Source organism: Mesoplodon densirostris, chromosome 2 (assembly GCF_025265405.1).
Source record: "Mesoplodon densirostris isolate mMesDen1 chromosome 2, mMesDen1 primary haplotype, whole genome shotgun sequence".
In the NCBI taxonomy this organism is placed as follows: domain Eukaryota; kingdom Metazoa; phylum Chordata; class Mammalia; order Artiodactyla; family Ziphiidae; genus Mesoplodon; species Mesoplodon densirostris.
Window position 1 is genome coordinate 144753591 of NC_082662.1, and position 15543 is coordinate 144769133.

Genomic DNA, 15543 nt, shown 5'->3' on the forward strand with positions numbered 1-15543 from the left:
ATATATTTTAACACTAGCCACCTTCCTCCAATTCCCCACCCCTGGTATGGCCTTTACCTTCCACAGGGTTGGTTTTCAGTCTACTGCAGAGATTCCTTACTCCTCCATAGTGGACATTGATCTGGTTTATTGCATCAGCTGAACGCAGCTCCATGAGCTTCCTCAGGTCCATTACTGTGCAGCCAAATTCCCCTTCATGGCTCTCAATTATCGAGTTGGCTGGCAAGGCGTGTTCTGTTGGGTTCGTCATTTTGCCTGCTGTTACCAAGCCCCTCAACCAGAGAAAATGTGAAATTTCCCTTCCACTGATCAGGGTCTCTTGCCTCTCTGCCTCACTTCTTCTTACTTTTTGCTTCACTGGGAGCCCAGATGGGAAATAGATCGACTATATCTTGTGCAATAAGCTTCAGAGTGGCAACCTGTAGCCCAGACCCTTTTCTGAGTATGAAGCTTGGCAGTGGGAGGAGGAAGAGGATGGAGGAACTGAGTGGAACCGGACCACGTGTCACGATGATTGGTGTCCCCAGGTGGTGATGGAAGTGGTTGTCCAGGGTAGGTAGGTTCCTAGCTTAGACCAACTTGCACAGATGGAGGTGTAAACAGGATGTGCATGTTACCACGGAGGCAACCTTAGCAACAACCAGCGACTGCAGTGGTAGAGAGGCGGCAGGAGGAGGAGGAAGAGGAGGGTTCCCTGGATACCGATGACAACGGGATCTCTGGAATAAAGATTCAAAGATAGACAAAAAGAAACAATTAGAGCAGCATGGAGATCCAGCATCTGCAAGGGCAAGAGGTACTCATTCTAGCACAGGGTTTAGGTGACAGTTGATGTCTGAGCTGAACTGATAGCTGAGGCCTGAGCTGAGGCCCCTTCCTCCCTGGGAGGCCCCAGCAGCCTGTAGACTCCAATAATTTCAGATACACCCCAGTCTTCATACCTCACCTCTTCCAAACCAAGCAACACAAATCCTACAACTTCAGAAACTTGGAAATAAAAGGTTATGACCTCTGATTGTTCCAATGCACTCCCTGTCTATTTGAGGGACCTGCTATAGAATCTTTTAGTCTGACCTTACTTCTAAGAGGTGAGAAGAGGTCAGAAAAGGAGTCCAGACCAGAGTGATCTGGAGGGTGGCCTGCCAGTCTGCCACCCTCCCCCATACCCTGCACCCTCCCTTATACCTAATACACACATTTACAAACCAGGAGGACAACCTGGTAGAAGATGCCCAATCCTCTGCAGCCCCTCAGAATACTCAGCCTGATGCTGTATAGAAATTCTTCAGGATGCCCCAGTTGTCAATAGATCAGGAGCTAAGCCCCCCCACTGCTCCAAAAAGCTTCTGGGGGGAAAGGATGAGTAAAATGCTCTGTGAGTAGGCGATACAGGGTGGAACCTTTTTACATAAAGGGGACAGAAGGACCTCTGAGGAGGAAGGACAGTGAGTTTGAAGCCTATGAGTGTTCAAGTTCCTCTTGGGGTGGCAGGAATACGACAGCTACCGATTCAGATAGAGCCCAGGGCCACAACAAGGTGAGTAGGGGAGCAAAGTTAGTCTGCGTGTGAGTGACACTGGAGGGTCTCAAACCAGCATTTCTCCCCTCAGGAAGGCATGTGTTACCTCTTACATGTGCTCACTAGGGAGAGAGGGTCAGGAGTATGTACAGGTGAGAACAGGGAGGATGAACGTGAACAGGCTTATCCTGAGCCCCGTTCTCAGCGTCAGAAAGGGTCTGCTGTGTGGCACGCAGGAGAACTGCTACACATCGGCTCTTTAAATGTGAAGGGGCTCTTCCTGAACACAGCACCCAAACACTGGGGGCCCAGCCCCTCTCTAATACATGGATGACATCCTTGCTTCTAGAAGGTGAACAAAGGAGCACAAGGACCATCAGATAAGGACTTGACTCTTTTATCAATTAATTTCCCAAAAATCACATGTGGCCAAAGTTCCTGCTAATTGTAATCAATCCTGTTCTTGGCAGGTTCCACTGGGATGGAGGTGGCTAAACCCCTCCCTCTCCCAGTCTGCCCTCCGCCTCCTCCTTCTACTATAAATTTTTAGAGCTACTCTGACTTACAAAGGGTTACGCAAGCAGGGTTTTGTTTTGTTGTTGTTGCTATTGTTTTTTAAACATCATATTCCCTTTCTTTTTAGATGTCATCAGAGAATCCTGGGGAACAAGGAGGTCTGGGGAGAACCTGAGGCAGAGTGTCAAACTCTCTTCAATCATACTGGCATAGGGATAGGCAGTACCACAGACTTTTCTCTCCAGTTCACCTTCTTCTCCAAGTCTGGAAGCAGTGGGAAGGGCTATAGCAGCAAGAAGCCCAGCTGACCCTTAAGTTGAACTCCTTAAACTTTCAAGAGGATGTTGAGGACAGTGCTGATTGAGAGCTTAACTGGAAATCAGAAGATTTTACTTTTTTTTTACTCTCTACCCACTGCCATGTTTGTTCTATGAAGGCAGAGATTTTTCATGTGTCTTGTTCACTGCTTTCTCCCCAGTGCCTAGATGAGCACCTGCACAGAGCGGGCATTCAGTTGATTCTTTTGGTGGAATAACCAGTAGTAGATTCAGAACCAGATTCACCATCTTCCCAGGTACCCCTCGGGCAAGTCACCTGGCCTTCTTAGTGCTCAGTTTTCTTAGGGCTCAGCTCCTCCCATCTTTATCTGGGGGAAGAATCAGCCCTACCTTTTCACACCATCCTAAGAAAGTGATAAAGGAAAGGGATTATAAACAGAAATAGTGCTTTGAAATCTTAGATGAAAGATGACCAGTGTCCAGTATAGGACACTCAAGTGATGAGAAAAAGCTTAATTTGAGCTTAATGAACTTTTTTTGTGTGTGTGTGGTACGTGGGCCTCTCACTGTTGTGGCCTCTCCCGTTGTGGAGCGCAGGCTCCAGACGCACAGGCCCAGCGGACATGGCTCACGGGCCTAGCCGCTCCGCGGCATGTGGGATCTTCCCAGACCGGGGCACGAACCCGTGTCTCCTGCATTGGCAGGTGGACTCTCAACCACTGTGCCACCAGGGAAGCCCCTTAATGAACTTTTTAAATCTAGCCCTTTAAGCAGAAGAGCAATAATTTCCATATGCCCCTCCATCTTTCCTTGCCAGGGGGAACTCCCACACCCCCCAAAGAATGGAAAATTCCAAGGCAGCTTCATTAGCAGTAACCATTAGCTAGGTTATAACCATTAGCTATAACCACTAGGCAATGCGGCCTTGGATCTCTAGAGAAGTAGGGGCAGTCTGAAGAGATCAAAGAGGAGAGATTCTTCCACTCACACAGACAACCAATGAGAAAAGGTCACTTAAGATTAGAACACATTGGACAAGTAGAAAAGAATGAGGTTTGTCTGCTTCAGGTTGCTCTAGAGACACATATGTAGGTCAAGCACTAAGCTGCTGGCGCAAAGTCACAGGGACAGTGCCCATTTGGGACCCTTTCTTAAGTTGGGCTCTCCGTGAAAGTTCTTCCGGAATTCAGAGGCATAGCTGGTGCCAATACTTCTCTCTGAGCTCTTAGAATAAGAGCTCTCTGCACTGCTGAGCTTGCCTAGCCCCTAACCTTATTAGGCAACTGGCAAAGAAGAGTATGTAAATGCTCACACAGGCTCAGCCTCAGATGCAATGCTCAGATGCCAAGGAGGTACCACCTCTTGTCAGGTCAACATTAGTCATTCGGCTCAGGGCCTCCTGGGTTAGGTATGTTCTCCCTCCCCGTTTCTAGTATTTTGCCAGCTTAATGATGATGGGATGGAAGAGCAAACTCTCATCCCTTCCTGCGGGGGCAAGAAAGCATACTATTTATATGATCATTAAATCATGTTAATTTTTTTCCTCTTAAAGTTCTGTAACATCTGTTCTACAACTTGCAGTGACATGTAAAAGGATTGTCGTATCAATTTTAGGTAGGACAGCTGTGACTCCCACCTTACAGATGAAGACACTGAGGTCCAAAGACATAAAAAGTGATTTGTTCTTTGGCAAGTCAGTGGCCTTGACCGGCTGGTCCTCTTTTTGTTATACCTTACTCCTTCCCTCAAGTCTGGACCTCCCCATTTTCTGACAAATATAAGTCCTTTAAAAAGTAGGCAGCTTGGGCCTCCCTGGTGACGCAAGTGGTTAAGAGTCCGCCTGCCGATGCAGGGGATACGGGTTCGTGCCCCGGTCTGGGAGGATCCCATATGCCGCGGAGCGGCTGGGCCCGTGAGCCATGGCCGCTGGGCCTGCGCATCCGGAGCCTGTGCTCCGCAACGGGAGAGGCCACAACAGTGAGAGGCCCACATACCGCAAAAAGGAAAAAAAATAAAATTAAAAAAAAAAAAAAAAAAAAAAGTAGGCAGCTTTGGGATACAGAGAACACACATAACCACTTAGAGGAAATGCTGACTCTTACACTTGCTCTTTCTCTTTCAGAATCGACTACATCACGTCACAGGCAATGAGGGTGAAAGAGACCCCCTCCTGTTCCTACACATACCTGAGAAGCAGACCGCCCTATATTTCCTGATGACTCAATATGCAGCTAAGCTCCCTAGCAAGTTCTAAACTGAGGAGCTGCCAGAGACAAAAACCTCATGCCTTAAGTCACCAAACCACAAACAATAGTCAGACACTGTTTCCTCCAATTTTGTCAAGAAATCCCTTACTCTTAACTTTCCTGGGGTACGTCCCCAGGCTACGAGGAAAAACGGTAACTCCCTATGTAGGGAGTAGGGTATTCTGAGAATCTGAAAGGAACCCACTCCCTGAATCTCCCCTGCCAAAGGCTCCTATTGAATCTGGCGTGATGCATGGGAAATGAAGTATGAATGGAAAGAGGAGAAAGGAAACAGGAGGGGCCAGGGGCCTAGGGCTTCAGGCTGGTGCAGCACTGCAGCCAGACCTGCCTGGAATAATAAGTAGCTATGCTCAACTCTGGCTTCCGGGCTGCAGGCAGGGGCTGTTCAGTGGAGCGGCCTCTCATGCCCTGCCCTCTTCGCTGGGCTGGGAGCCTCTGCTCAGAAGAGAGTTGGTATCACTTGGAGATGCTGTGTTTGGAGCGTCAGTGCCAAGAAGGGAAGACCTTGTGCGGGTGGGGAGGGGGGTGGCACAGGAGTAGGCTGGGCCCCCCTTAGAATGCACCAAACTGAAATATGAAGCCTGCTTCAAGCCCACACTTCCCCGAGAGAAATCATATACGTAGACGCGCACACATGCGCACACACGTGTGTACTGTATAGGCAGCAGCCTAGCATAGCAGCTGATATGTAGTGGTTGGTCCATACATAGTAGTTATTTATCATTATTCCACATATTGTTTCACTGAATCTTCACTAACAGCCCTATAAGGAGAGCACCCCATTTTATAGCAGGGAAATAGAGATTCAGAGAACCAGGATTTGTGTCCTAGTCTGAATCCAAAGCCACCCTGCCTCAAGTACAAGGACAATCCTGTAAGAAAAATGGAAAAAAAGCTACAGATTTACTTCTTACAGCTTGATCAGAAGGCCCATATAAACCTATCTATCTGTCCCTGACCCACAACCCCTGAAGCCTCTACAACACATCAGGGCAGGCATAGGGGTAAAGCTACAGCTTGTGAGGGGCAGACACTCCCCACTCCATCCCCACCCCCACACATACATATCCCCCCCAGCCAGAATGCCCTTAGCTCTGGATTGGCATGATTCCAAGTATATCCAGTTCCCACCCAGAGACTGAAGGAGTGGGGCTGAGGGCTCCCTCCCCTCCTCATCTCACACCCAGGGCCTTGCAGCCGGTAGGGACTGGGGAGAGGCACAGAGAGCCCCGGCTCTAGATTCTCTCCCTCCCTTCTCCAGCGGGGGCAGTTCCTCGGCCATTACCCACAGTGTCTTAAGCTTCACTCCTTTTCTCACCACTGTCATACCTCTTAGAGGGGCTTTCAAGAAAGCTGGCAAGCACCTGAACATGGCAGGCTGCCCAGCACGAAACACCCCTGGTTGGCCCTTCTCTCTGAAAGTCTAAATTCTACACGAAGGCTACTCTGCTTCCTTCTCATTACAGACCCCTTATTCCCATAACCCAGAGTGTAGCCCACCCACGCTGGTTCCCACCACTTGGGTGTAGCAGCCATCCTCATCGTGGTTCCAGGTTCTCTTTCCCTCCCCATGCCCGCCCTGCCCTACTTGCTCCCCTAATGCCTGCTGACTTGCAGAGCAGACCTGTGCACATACCCTCCTTCAGTCTACTGAGGCCCTTTGGAGGCATATGGGAAGAAGGTCAGAGGCAGAGGATGTTGGCTAAAGTTCAGGTAGTGGGCGGCACCACCTGTCATCATCAGCAATAGCCATGCTGGTGCCAGGAAGCCAAGTGAGGGCTGAGGCACCAAAACCATGCGTCTGTACTGACTACAGCATGGCACACGGTAGCCTGTGGTTCTGGTCCTGGTCTTGGAACTCGATGCTAATTCTCAGCCAGCCCCTAGGATTTGGGTTCTGGTGGGTACTCCCTTCCTAAAGAGAAAACATCACTTGCTGGTTAGGAGGTGGTATACATGAGGCTCCCTCCCTTACCCTCCCCCTCCCCAAGTCTGCTACCCTGAGAGTGTCTTCTTCAATTCAGCAGCAGAAATGCAGTGCTAGAATCAAAGCATCTATCCGGAGAAAATGTCTTGCCCTCAACCCCTGGGTCTCAGGGATCCAGAACTTCCCCTCCTCCTTGGAGCCACCTCGTACTTGACGGAACTAAGTCTATGCATACCCTGGATCCAGTCATCAAGTGGGTACATCTCCCAAAGAAATTCTCACACAGGTTCAGAAAGGGGCATGTGTAAGGATATTCACTGGGGCATTATTTGTGGAGACAGAGAGTTGAAGGCGACCTGGGATCCCCTCTCCCAGTGATGGACAGGTGAAATATGAGCTCGATAAGAGGGGATATTATGCAACAGTTAGAAAGACAGATCAGATATACACACAACAATATTGCTATCTTAAAAATAGTGCTTAGTGGGGGTAAAAAAGGTGCTTTAACAAAAGTTAAAAACACATGCATCTAAAGCAAAACTATACATTTTAAGGGATGTATTTAAACAAAAAGATACATATTAACACATGAGAATGCTGCTCCTAGGCAAGGAAGGGAAAAGACATGGGATATGGGGAAACAGTGAGCACAGGAAGGGCCTTGCATGGACCAACGATAATACTGGGCCATGAATCCATAGTATGATTGACTCAATAGTTTGTTCCTGAGGTCCAAAAAAAATAAAACATACTACGATGCTGAAGCCTGGAGGGGCTGTACTGTCTAAGATATGCTATGACAATGAGGATAACACTTATCAGTTCTGGCCAGATGCCTTCAGAGGGCAGGGAGAAGGTCAGGCCCAGAGATAGCACAGTCTTCTCTCAACAGTGATACCAAGAATTGACCCAAGGCTGATGACAGTCTCTTCCTGATCATCTCGCCTGTTGATCCGGCCCCTCTCAGAGACCCCAGGAACCATCAAGATGAAGACAGGAAGCTTCACAGTATGGGTTGGGAAACTGAAGCTGGCATGTGCCTAGTGGGGCACTGTCACCCCCCTGCATTCATCCTAATAATAGCATCAATGGATCAAGATGAAAACGGGCAGTCCCTTGAGCCTAGAGCCATAGGGAATATACCCTTTTTTTCCAAATATTATGAGTCATACTGGCCCGGGTCACCTCCGTGGCCTCCTGTGACTCAAGGGGTGTTGACGGAATGTTCACAGCAAGCTAGAGCTAAAAAAAAGGTAGAGGATGGAACAGCAACCTCCCCCGCCTTCAGCTGGTTAAGGAGGACAAGAGGTGACTTCAGGTGGTAGCAACAGTGCCATCCAGAAGGTCTGCTGTCTAATGAAAGGAGTGCTGGCCAGATTGTGGGAAATGCTCAGGATATGGGTTAGAAGGGTACCTGCCTCTAACACTAAGGTGCAGCTGCTCGAAACTGGGACGGTTAGAGGCAGACCCTTGGGCAGCAGCATTCAAATATCCAGTACACACACTCTCCTGGGCAACACAGATTGCCTTTCTTGAGGCTACGGCGGGTTTTCCACATTTTGGTCCCAAGGGAATCAAGGGGCTTTTTAGCAGCTGGATTGGATCCTGTGTTATTTTTAGAAACAAATTTCAGCAGAATCATGCCATGCTCATGGAGGAGGGCCAATCTCCCTTGACTACTGGAGTCAGTCAGGATCTCGCTGCTCCCGGGCCTCAGGCTCTGGGGAGGCCTCGGGGTGAGAGGGAAGTTGCCTGGCCTCAGACTGAGGAGGCCACATGGCATCTACCAAAAGAGACCGCCGGGGCAGCTGTCCCAGGGGCTCGGCAGGAGAGGAAGCAAAATAACATTCCTGTGGGACCCAGACACTAGCCAGAGTACCACACCCTGGACACTGTGCCTGCCGGCGTCCCATCGCCTCCCTCACTCCACGGCAGTCTTGCCGGTACAGCCTACACAGAGAGCCAGCCCCCACCCCCCACCCCCCGCTGCCTCTTCCAGGCTCTCCCAGCCCAGCTACTTCCCGGAATTCCCAGGCGAATGGACAACGGCTGCATGCTGAGAAGATGGAGTTCACCAGGAAAGAGAGCCGGGAGCATTCCTGAATAGCTGTCGCCTCACCCCCCAGTTTCACGCTTCCCTCTTTACACAGGAGGCGCTAAGTCAGTTCTGGTCTTTAGAAAGTGGGCAGACCATACTCTCTGGCACTTCTGTTGTGCCTTGGAGCAGTGATCCTGAAACTTGAGTGAGCATCAGGACTCCCAGGAGGGCTCCCAGAGTTGCTGGTTCAGGAAGTCTGGGGTGGGGCCTGGGGATGTGCATTTGTAACAAACTCCCTAACAAGAGGATGCTGATGCTGGTCTGGGTACCACACTGGAGAACGACGCAGTTTACAACGTCGTGAGAACCTCCAGCAACACCAGGCTAAAGCACTTTGAGAGCCTCGATTGGGGGCCCAGTCCCGACACTGTCCTCAGATCCAGCCTGACAGGGGAGGCACAGGAGGCTCTTGTCACATCTCGCCCTCCTTTAGTCCTTCCAGAATGTTGATCTCTGCTTCCATTCATCTTGGGGCAGCGCCCTTTCCCAGAGAGACCCATGATCCTCCCAAGGAAAGCTCCTCTCCTGTGAGTCCTTGAGAAAATAGACTTGAGAGGACCTCCCTGAACAGGCTGCAACTGAAGCCAAGATTTATTCAGAAAGTTAAAACAAGATACCTGGTGAGGTTCAGAGGAAAACCCAGACCCCTTTCCGGTTCTGGTGCAGCTAAGCACCCTCTGCACTCCTGTTTCCTACTCGGCAGGAGATGAGAGATGGTGTGGTACCCAGGGGCGGGGGAAAACGGACACAAAAGACACCCACCACTCACTTCAGGCTCCCCAAATATTACTGCCCCCCCAGCACATCTGAACCCCATGCTGCTTTTGCTCTGTCTTTTCCCACAGCCCCCACAGAAGGGCTGGTCTGTGGCCCCTGCAACACCTCTCGGGGGGTGCCTGCCTGCTGTGCTGAGACCAAGGCAGCGGCACGGGTGCAGCTGATGAGCAACAGCAGCTGCTGTTTTCCAGTTGGGGCGACAGGCTGCTATAAACACTCGACAAGGTTGCTATGGCAAAGTGAGTCTGCAGCCTGGCTATGGTGTAGCTATTTATGTGCCTGTAATGGCAGAGTGGTCTGTTTTTTATTATTTTACTTTTAAAGTTTTCCTTTCCCAACCCCCTAAAACAGCTTAAAAAAAAATGTCAGCACAACTTTCTTAGGAACAAAAAGAGTATGGCCAGACTATAGAGCATGCGGTTTGAGCCAGCAAGGGGAACACTGAAGTGAGGTGTTCGAGCTGAGGTGTCCTCAGCTCATCAAGGAGAAAGGCCCAAACTCAGGGTTTTCTCACCTCTGCACCACTCACACTGAGAAGAGACAAAAGCGCTTTGTCCTCTTCCTTCCTGTCAAAGGCTGGCTCCAGCCAGCAGCATTCCTCGCATCCCTTTACTCCCCACCAGGCCCCACTGGCTGCCTGTATCATCAGGATGAAGATAGGGAGACTTCCACCAGGGGTCGTGGGCAAAGAGCCTCAAAGCAAGCCCCACCCCCTACAACCTGGGTACAGTGCCACCCAGCATGGAGCCTGGTCACTCCTGGCTGGAGGGCTGCAGGAAATGACCTCTGAGGTACCTCTGAAGAGACACATGTTTCCGCCACTTGTACAGAGAACTTTCATCCAATTCTTACTCCTCAGGGAGCTCTGGGGTGAAGGGATACTCCTGCACAACAAGATTCAAGGTTCTAGTCAGGGTGGTGAGGACCTCTCACCAGCACCAAGGAGTCAGATGCTGAAGGATGACCGAAAGTGAGGTTGATTTATCCTTGAACACATATGTCTCCAGGGCACTAGGCACTTGGGAAAAGATTTTGGTAGAAATAGCGAGTACCTCCTACCTCTGGCTACTGGATGGGGCACTATAGCCTCCTACCTTCTCCACTCGCCCAGTCAAACTCAGAGTAACAAATGAGAACAAAGAAATGGGCCATCAGGCATAGGCAGCTCAAGAGGGGCAAGAGCGTGGAAGATTACCATGTGGTAATCTCACACACACACATATACACACCCACACACATACACAACTGAGCTGAAAGTGTGTGCTGACTGATAAATATGCCAGTCACTAAATGGTATCTAAGGAAGAGAGAGACACCTTCCAGAAACAGCTGCTTGGAATACAAAAGATGCTGCAGGATTTTTACCATTCTTCTTTCTCCACATTATTCCAGTTCCTTCTGGATTGTTATACACTTAGTAGGAGAAAAAACCCCACTGCCGATGGGCATATTAATCAGATTAAAAAATAAAGTTAGGGCAGTGTTAAGAAGAGCAAATCTCACAGACTGTTTAATTCTGTCCATCTCAGATTGTAACTGAATGTCTTGCAGATACCACTATGGCTCAGAAAGGCTATCGATGAGAACAGCCCCCAAAGGGAAGAGAGAGGAAGAAGGGGGAAGCTGCTGCTGATTCCACAAGGGAAGCACCCTCTGCTGCCCCAGGAGAGGTCAAAGTCCTAACTGACAGCCGGGTGAGCTGATAAAATCTTGCTGGGAAAATCAGAACTTGGGACACAAATCAGTCTTGGCAGCACCTTGAGGTCAAAAGAGCAGAGAACGCATGGTTTCTAGGCTTGTCAAACCAACTGTCATCAGCATCCCGTTGTTCCTGTAGGGTAGGAAGGGAGAAGGGAGGAGGTGAGGAAAGGGCCCAATATGGGGCACCGTCCTGGATTGTCGGGAGTAGGCTGATAGCATCATAGACACCAGTGTTTCTGTTCCTAAGTCTCAGAGTATTTACTCAGGCTGAGTGGCCGTTACGTGGGAATACATAAAAGACAAAGAAACAGACATGTCTCAGAACCCCCAAGGTAGAGCAAGCTTCCAAAAATCATGGTTAGAAAGAGCATCTATTCAAAAGGGCTCAGATCCACAGTGATGGACACAGGGCCCATTGTTGAAAGAAACAACGAGCAGGCAGAGAGGTGACTCAGACCCAGCTGGTGGCTGTTTATGGAAATCTCACGGGAGAGAAAGAGGAAGGTACTGTTTATTCTCCTGAGTGAGCAGAAAGGTTGTATCACCACTCTCTCCCAGTGTCTGTCCCAGTGCCCACCCTAACATGTGGAGTTCATGAATGAACCACCCTTCTCTGCTCCAGTATGCTTTTGTTTCTAAGGGAAGGAGAAAGATGGAAGGCCCAGAAGGGGACCCAATCTGCACAGAGAATCAGTTGTCTGTAAGTCCCAAGAACAGGTCCCATCAGCACAGGTCCCATCTCCCCCTCTTCCCTCTGGGGCTATATAGTGTTGGTGTATTGGAGGCACATCACCCTTGTTCTCCAAGACACAGTCACAGGGCTTTTCTGGTGTAGACAGAAGGGAAACAGCCATCACTGTAGGAATCATCCGCTCTCTAGGCAGAAGCAAAGGTAAACTATAAAGAATTCAAGTTCTCCTAACACCCATTTGATTCTAAACTCCCACACACAGCATTGTGAACATCACTGCCATACCTCCAAGGAAAAACCTGGGAGAACTATGATGATGGTGCTTGGGGGGAGGTCTGTAGGAAGTGGCAAAAAAGGATGTTTTCTGGATTATTTTTGAAGCACTGAGCTACCAAAAATCATGGGAAAAATACTCAGTACCAATCTCTTTCCACCTCCTCATTTTTCTCTCTATACCTCATTTCCAAGCCTCTCACTTTGTTTTTTCACATCTCTGTATATCCCTTTCCCCATCTCTCCCTCTCTTCTTGCCTCCTTCCTTCTCTCTCTCTCTTCCTCTCACCTCCTCTATCTATCTTATCTATCTATCTATCTATCTATCTCAATCTCAAAATCTCTGTCATTCTCTCTTTTCCACATCTCCAAGGACAGCCTAAATGGACAGAATTCCATTCTCCTTACCTGGGTAATTTCTGAAACCAATCAGCCCTGTCAAGTCCACATTGGCTCAGATAGCGAAAGAGTATGGAAGTGCTGAGAGGCAAGCCGGGAACTCATGGGGCTGCCACAGCTAGAGCCAACACAGGGCTGATCCGTGTCATGGGTCATGGATGATGGGCCCAAAGGCACACGGGATGAACTCTATGAACCAATCTGCATTCTCCCAAATCTACCTGGAGCTTGCCTGGATAAGTCGAATATGTAGTATCTAACTATGCTTGAAGCAGAGGCAACCACTGAGGACTCAGAAGTGAGAAGCCCTAACAGAGATGGGGGGAGAGGAAGGATATGAGACTACTCCTATGGATTAAAAAGTAAAGTCAGGATTTAGTATGCTCAGCCATTCCCAATCCAGTGTAAATAGGAAGTGGCCTGATGGAGGAAGAGGCTGGCAGATCAGACAGATGTAAAATATACCTTGTGCTACAACTGGACTCTGGCTCCTTTCACTACTCCCACAGAAGGTGAAAATTCAGAACTGAACATGATAAACTAGTCCTAGCCAACCACAAGCTGCAAGGTGGCTCCACTATTCCACCTGAATTCCACTCTGAGCCTATAAAACTGGGGCTGGGAATAGACAGATGGAGGCAAACGTTCAGCTCCCTGGTGACACGGCCACCTTCTCCTAGCTCTCCCCAGCACCGTGCAAGGATTCAAGGATTTGCAGAGGGGACCAGAGGAGGAGCAGCAGAAGGCATCCTAATCCAGCAGAGCCAGAACTCTGTAGGCATCTCACACTATTTACCTAACATTTGCTTCTGCAAAGGTTTGTGGGAGCTCCAGTCTCACATGCCCTGGCCAGCTGTTCCAAATCAGTTAAGACCTCTATCTCCAGAGAAAATCCTTTTCAGTGTGGGGGGAGGGGTCAGTGCCCTCCCTTCAAGGCTTCAGCCGCTAAACCCTCCCATTGCAAGCCTCCAAGTCCAAAGAGAAGCCAAGGACAGGCCAGCCCACTCTCTCCCCTCCCACCTCCAGCAGCCAATTCAAGAAAGAGGACTCCGTGGGGGAAGTCCCTCGGCAGTGAGGCTATGGAAACTTTGCCGTCTAAGGCTGTGGAATTCTTCTACCGGGCTCCTGCATTTAATCATCACAGCTCCCTGGATTCCCTACTTGGGGCTTTAAAAGGTAGCACCAGAACAAGAAGTACAAACATGTCAAGAAGAAAAAGAAAAAAAAGTTGGTGTAAGCTAAAAGATAAGCACCTCCAACAGAATTTTCTAAGCAACCGAGTAATTGTGAGAAGGGAAAGGAGAAAAGAGCATAAGAAAAATAAGTGTGGACCAGACACTCCAGAATACGCTTCAGGATTCCTAGCTAATGCTGCTTATATTCATACTCTGGATCTTACAGGGAATGTTGCTCCCATTCCTAACCAACTTGTAAAAGGATTATATTGGGGTTGGTTTGTTTGAAACTTTCTTCTTTTAGCAGAACTGAAAATTCAGAGGCTCCTGTCCCACTTTGGAAAAACGTGTTAGAGACCTCGCAGCTGTGAGTACAAGGCTTTGGAGCATTAACTTCCAAGGTGGTAGAAGTGGCCTCTTAGGCCAAGTTGCCATGGTTTCCAAGAGAACAAACAGAATATGGCCCTAAAGAGGGGTAGGAGGGAGAACTGCCTTTTTTTTCCAACGGGAGTAGTTTCAAGAGCCAAGACAGGAGGGGGATATCGTAAAATGAAGAGAAGTTTACAGAAGGTTACAGGGGACAGAAAATGGACTTGATAGTCCCCATTCTTCCTGGGGAGGCTAGGGTGAAGGCCCCATTTTTAGGATGATAAGGCACTATGTAGGGGGTGAAATAAACCTAGGAATTACATAGGAAGATGAGCAACTTCTCTTCAAATGCCCAGCCAACCTAACCTAGGAGGCAAGGGGAACAGAGGCTGAAACTGAGTTGCTTCGGGAAAGGCAAGGACCTCCAAAGCCTCTGAGTTTTGCCTGCAAGAGACAGGTGAGACAACTATCCCCAAAAGTGATGCGTAGAGGTGCTGTTCCCCAGAACTGAGGCCCACCCCACTGGCTGCTCCCTACACCAGCATCAGCGTACAGCCTCCCAGGCCCCCTGGTCAGGACTCTTCACTCTTGTTCCAAAAGGAGCCAGATGGGGCAAAAGTGTCAAGTGCCAAAATGCTACCATGTCTTTCCAGCAGGAGCTGGCAGGTGAATGGGGCCACCTGGCCTAGGAATTCCCTTTCATGCTCGTGGGCAGCTCTCTGCATTGTACAAGAACCCCCTGGATGCCTCCTCTAGAGCTGCTGCCAGCTTGACTCATACTGGAGAGATGGAAAGGAGACAGAACTGCTCAGGACTCCACTACACCCAGAAGCAGTGATTGCAGCACCTTTGTAGGTTAAGTACCATGTATGCCCCGCTACCTTCTCAAAGCAGAGTGGGGCCAGGGGTTGACTGGCCACAAGCTAGGAGGCAGGCCAGACCTATTCACAATTTCATTACTAGTAACTGCGCTCAAGAGTAAGTTCCTCGGCTTTGCAGGGAGCAGATCCTCCGCTCTTCCTACCAGCTACAGCGAACACCTCACAGAGTCCCAGAATCACAGGCTGGTAGGGAACTTTGGGGAAAGCCTAATACAAACCCCCTCATCTTACACTGAAGCCTCTATGAGTCAAACACTGTGCTGGGCACTAGGACAAAAAGACTATACAATCTAGATGGGGGACTTCCCTAGTGGTCCAGTGGTTAAGACTCTGTGCTCCCAATGCAGGGGGCCTGGGTTCAGGGAACTAGATCCTGCATGCTGCAACTAAGAGCCCACATGCCACAACTAAAAGATCCCGCATGCTGCAACGAAGATCCCACGTGCCGCAACTAAGACCCTGCCACAGTCAAATAAATAAATATTAAACAACAAAAAAATCTAGGGGCTTCCCTGGTGGCGCAGTAGTTAAGAATCCGCCTGCTAATGCCGGGGACACACGTTTGAGCCCTGGTCAAGGAAGATCCCACATGCCTCGGAGCAACAAAGCCCGTGCGCAACAACTACTGAGCCTGTGCTCTAGAGCCCACAAACCACAACTACTGAGCCCACG

The 15543-nt window shown here is 49.5% G+C and overlaps 1 protein-coding gene across 3 annotated transcripts in view; it reads right to left on the minus strand.

Annotated features, from left to right (window-relative positions):
- Positions 1 to 15543, minus strand: part of ATP2B4 (ATPase plasma membrane Ca2+ transporting 4) — a 92926-nt gene that overhangs the window by 50063 nt on the left and 27320 nt on the right. For all 3 annotated transcript variants that reach the window (XM_060091093.1, XM_060091095.1, XM_060091094.1), the window contains exon 2: positions 58 to 719. In XM_060091093.1, the coding sequence (XP_059947076.1) occupies positions 58 to 250 (193 nt within the window). In that variant the 5' untranslated portion in view covers positions 251 to 719. The remainder of the gene's footprint in view (positions 1 to 57; positions 720 to 15543) is intronic.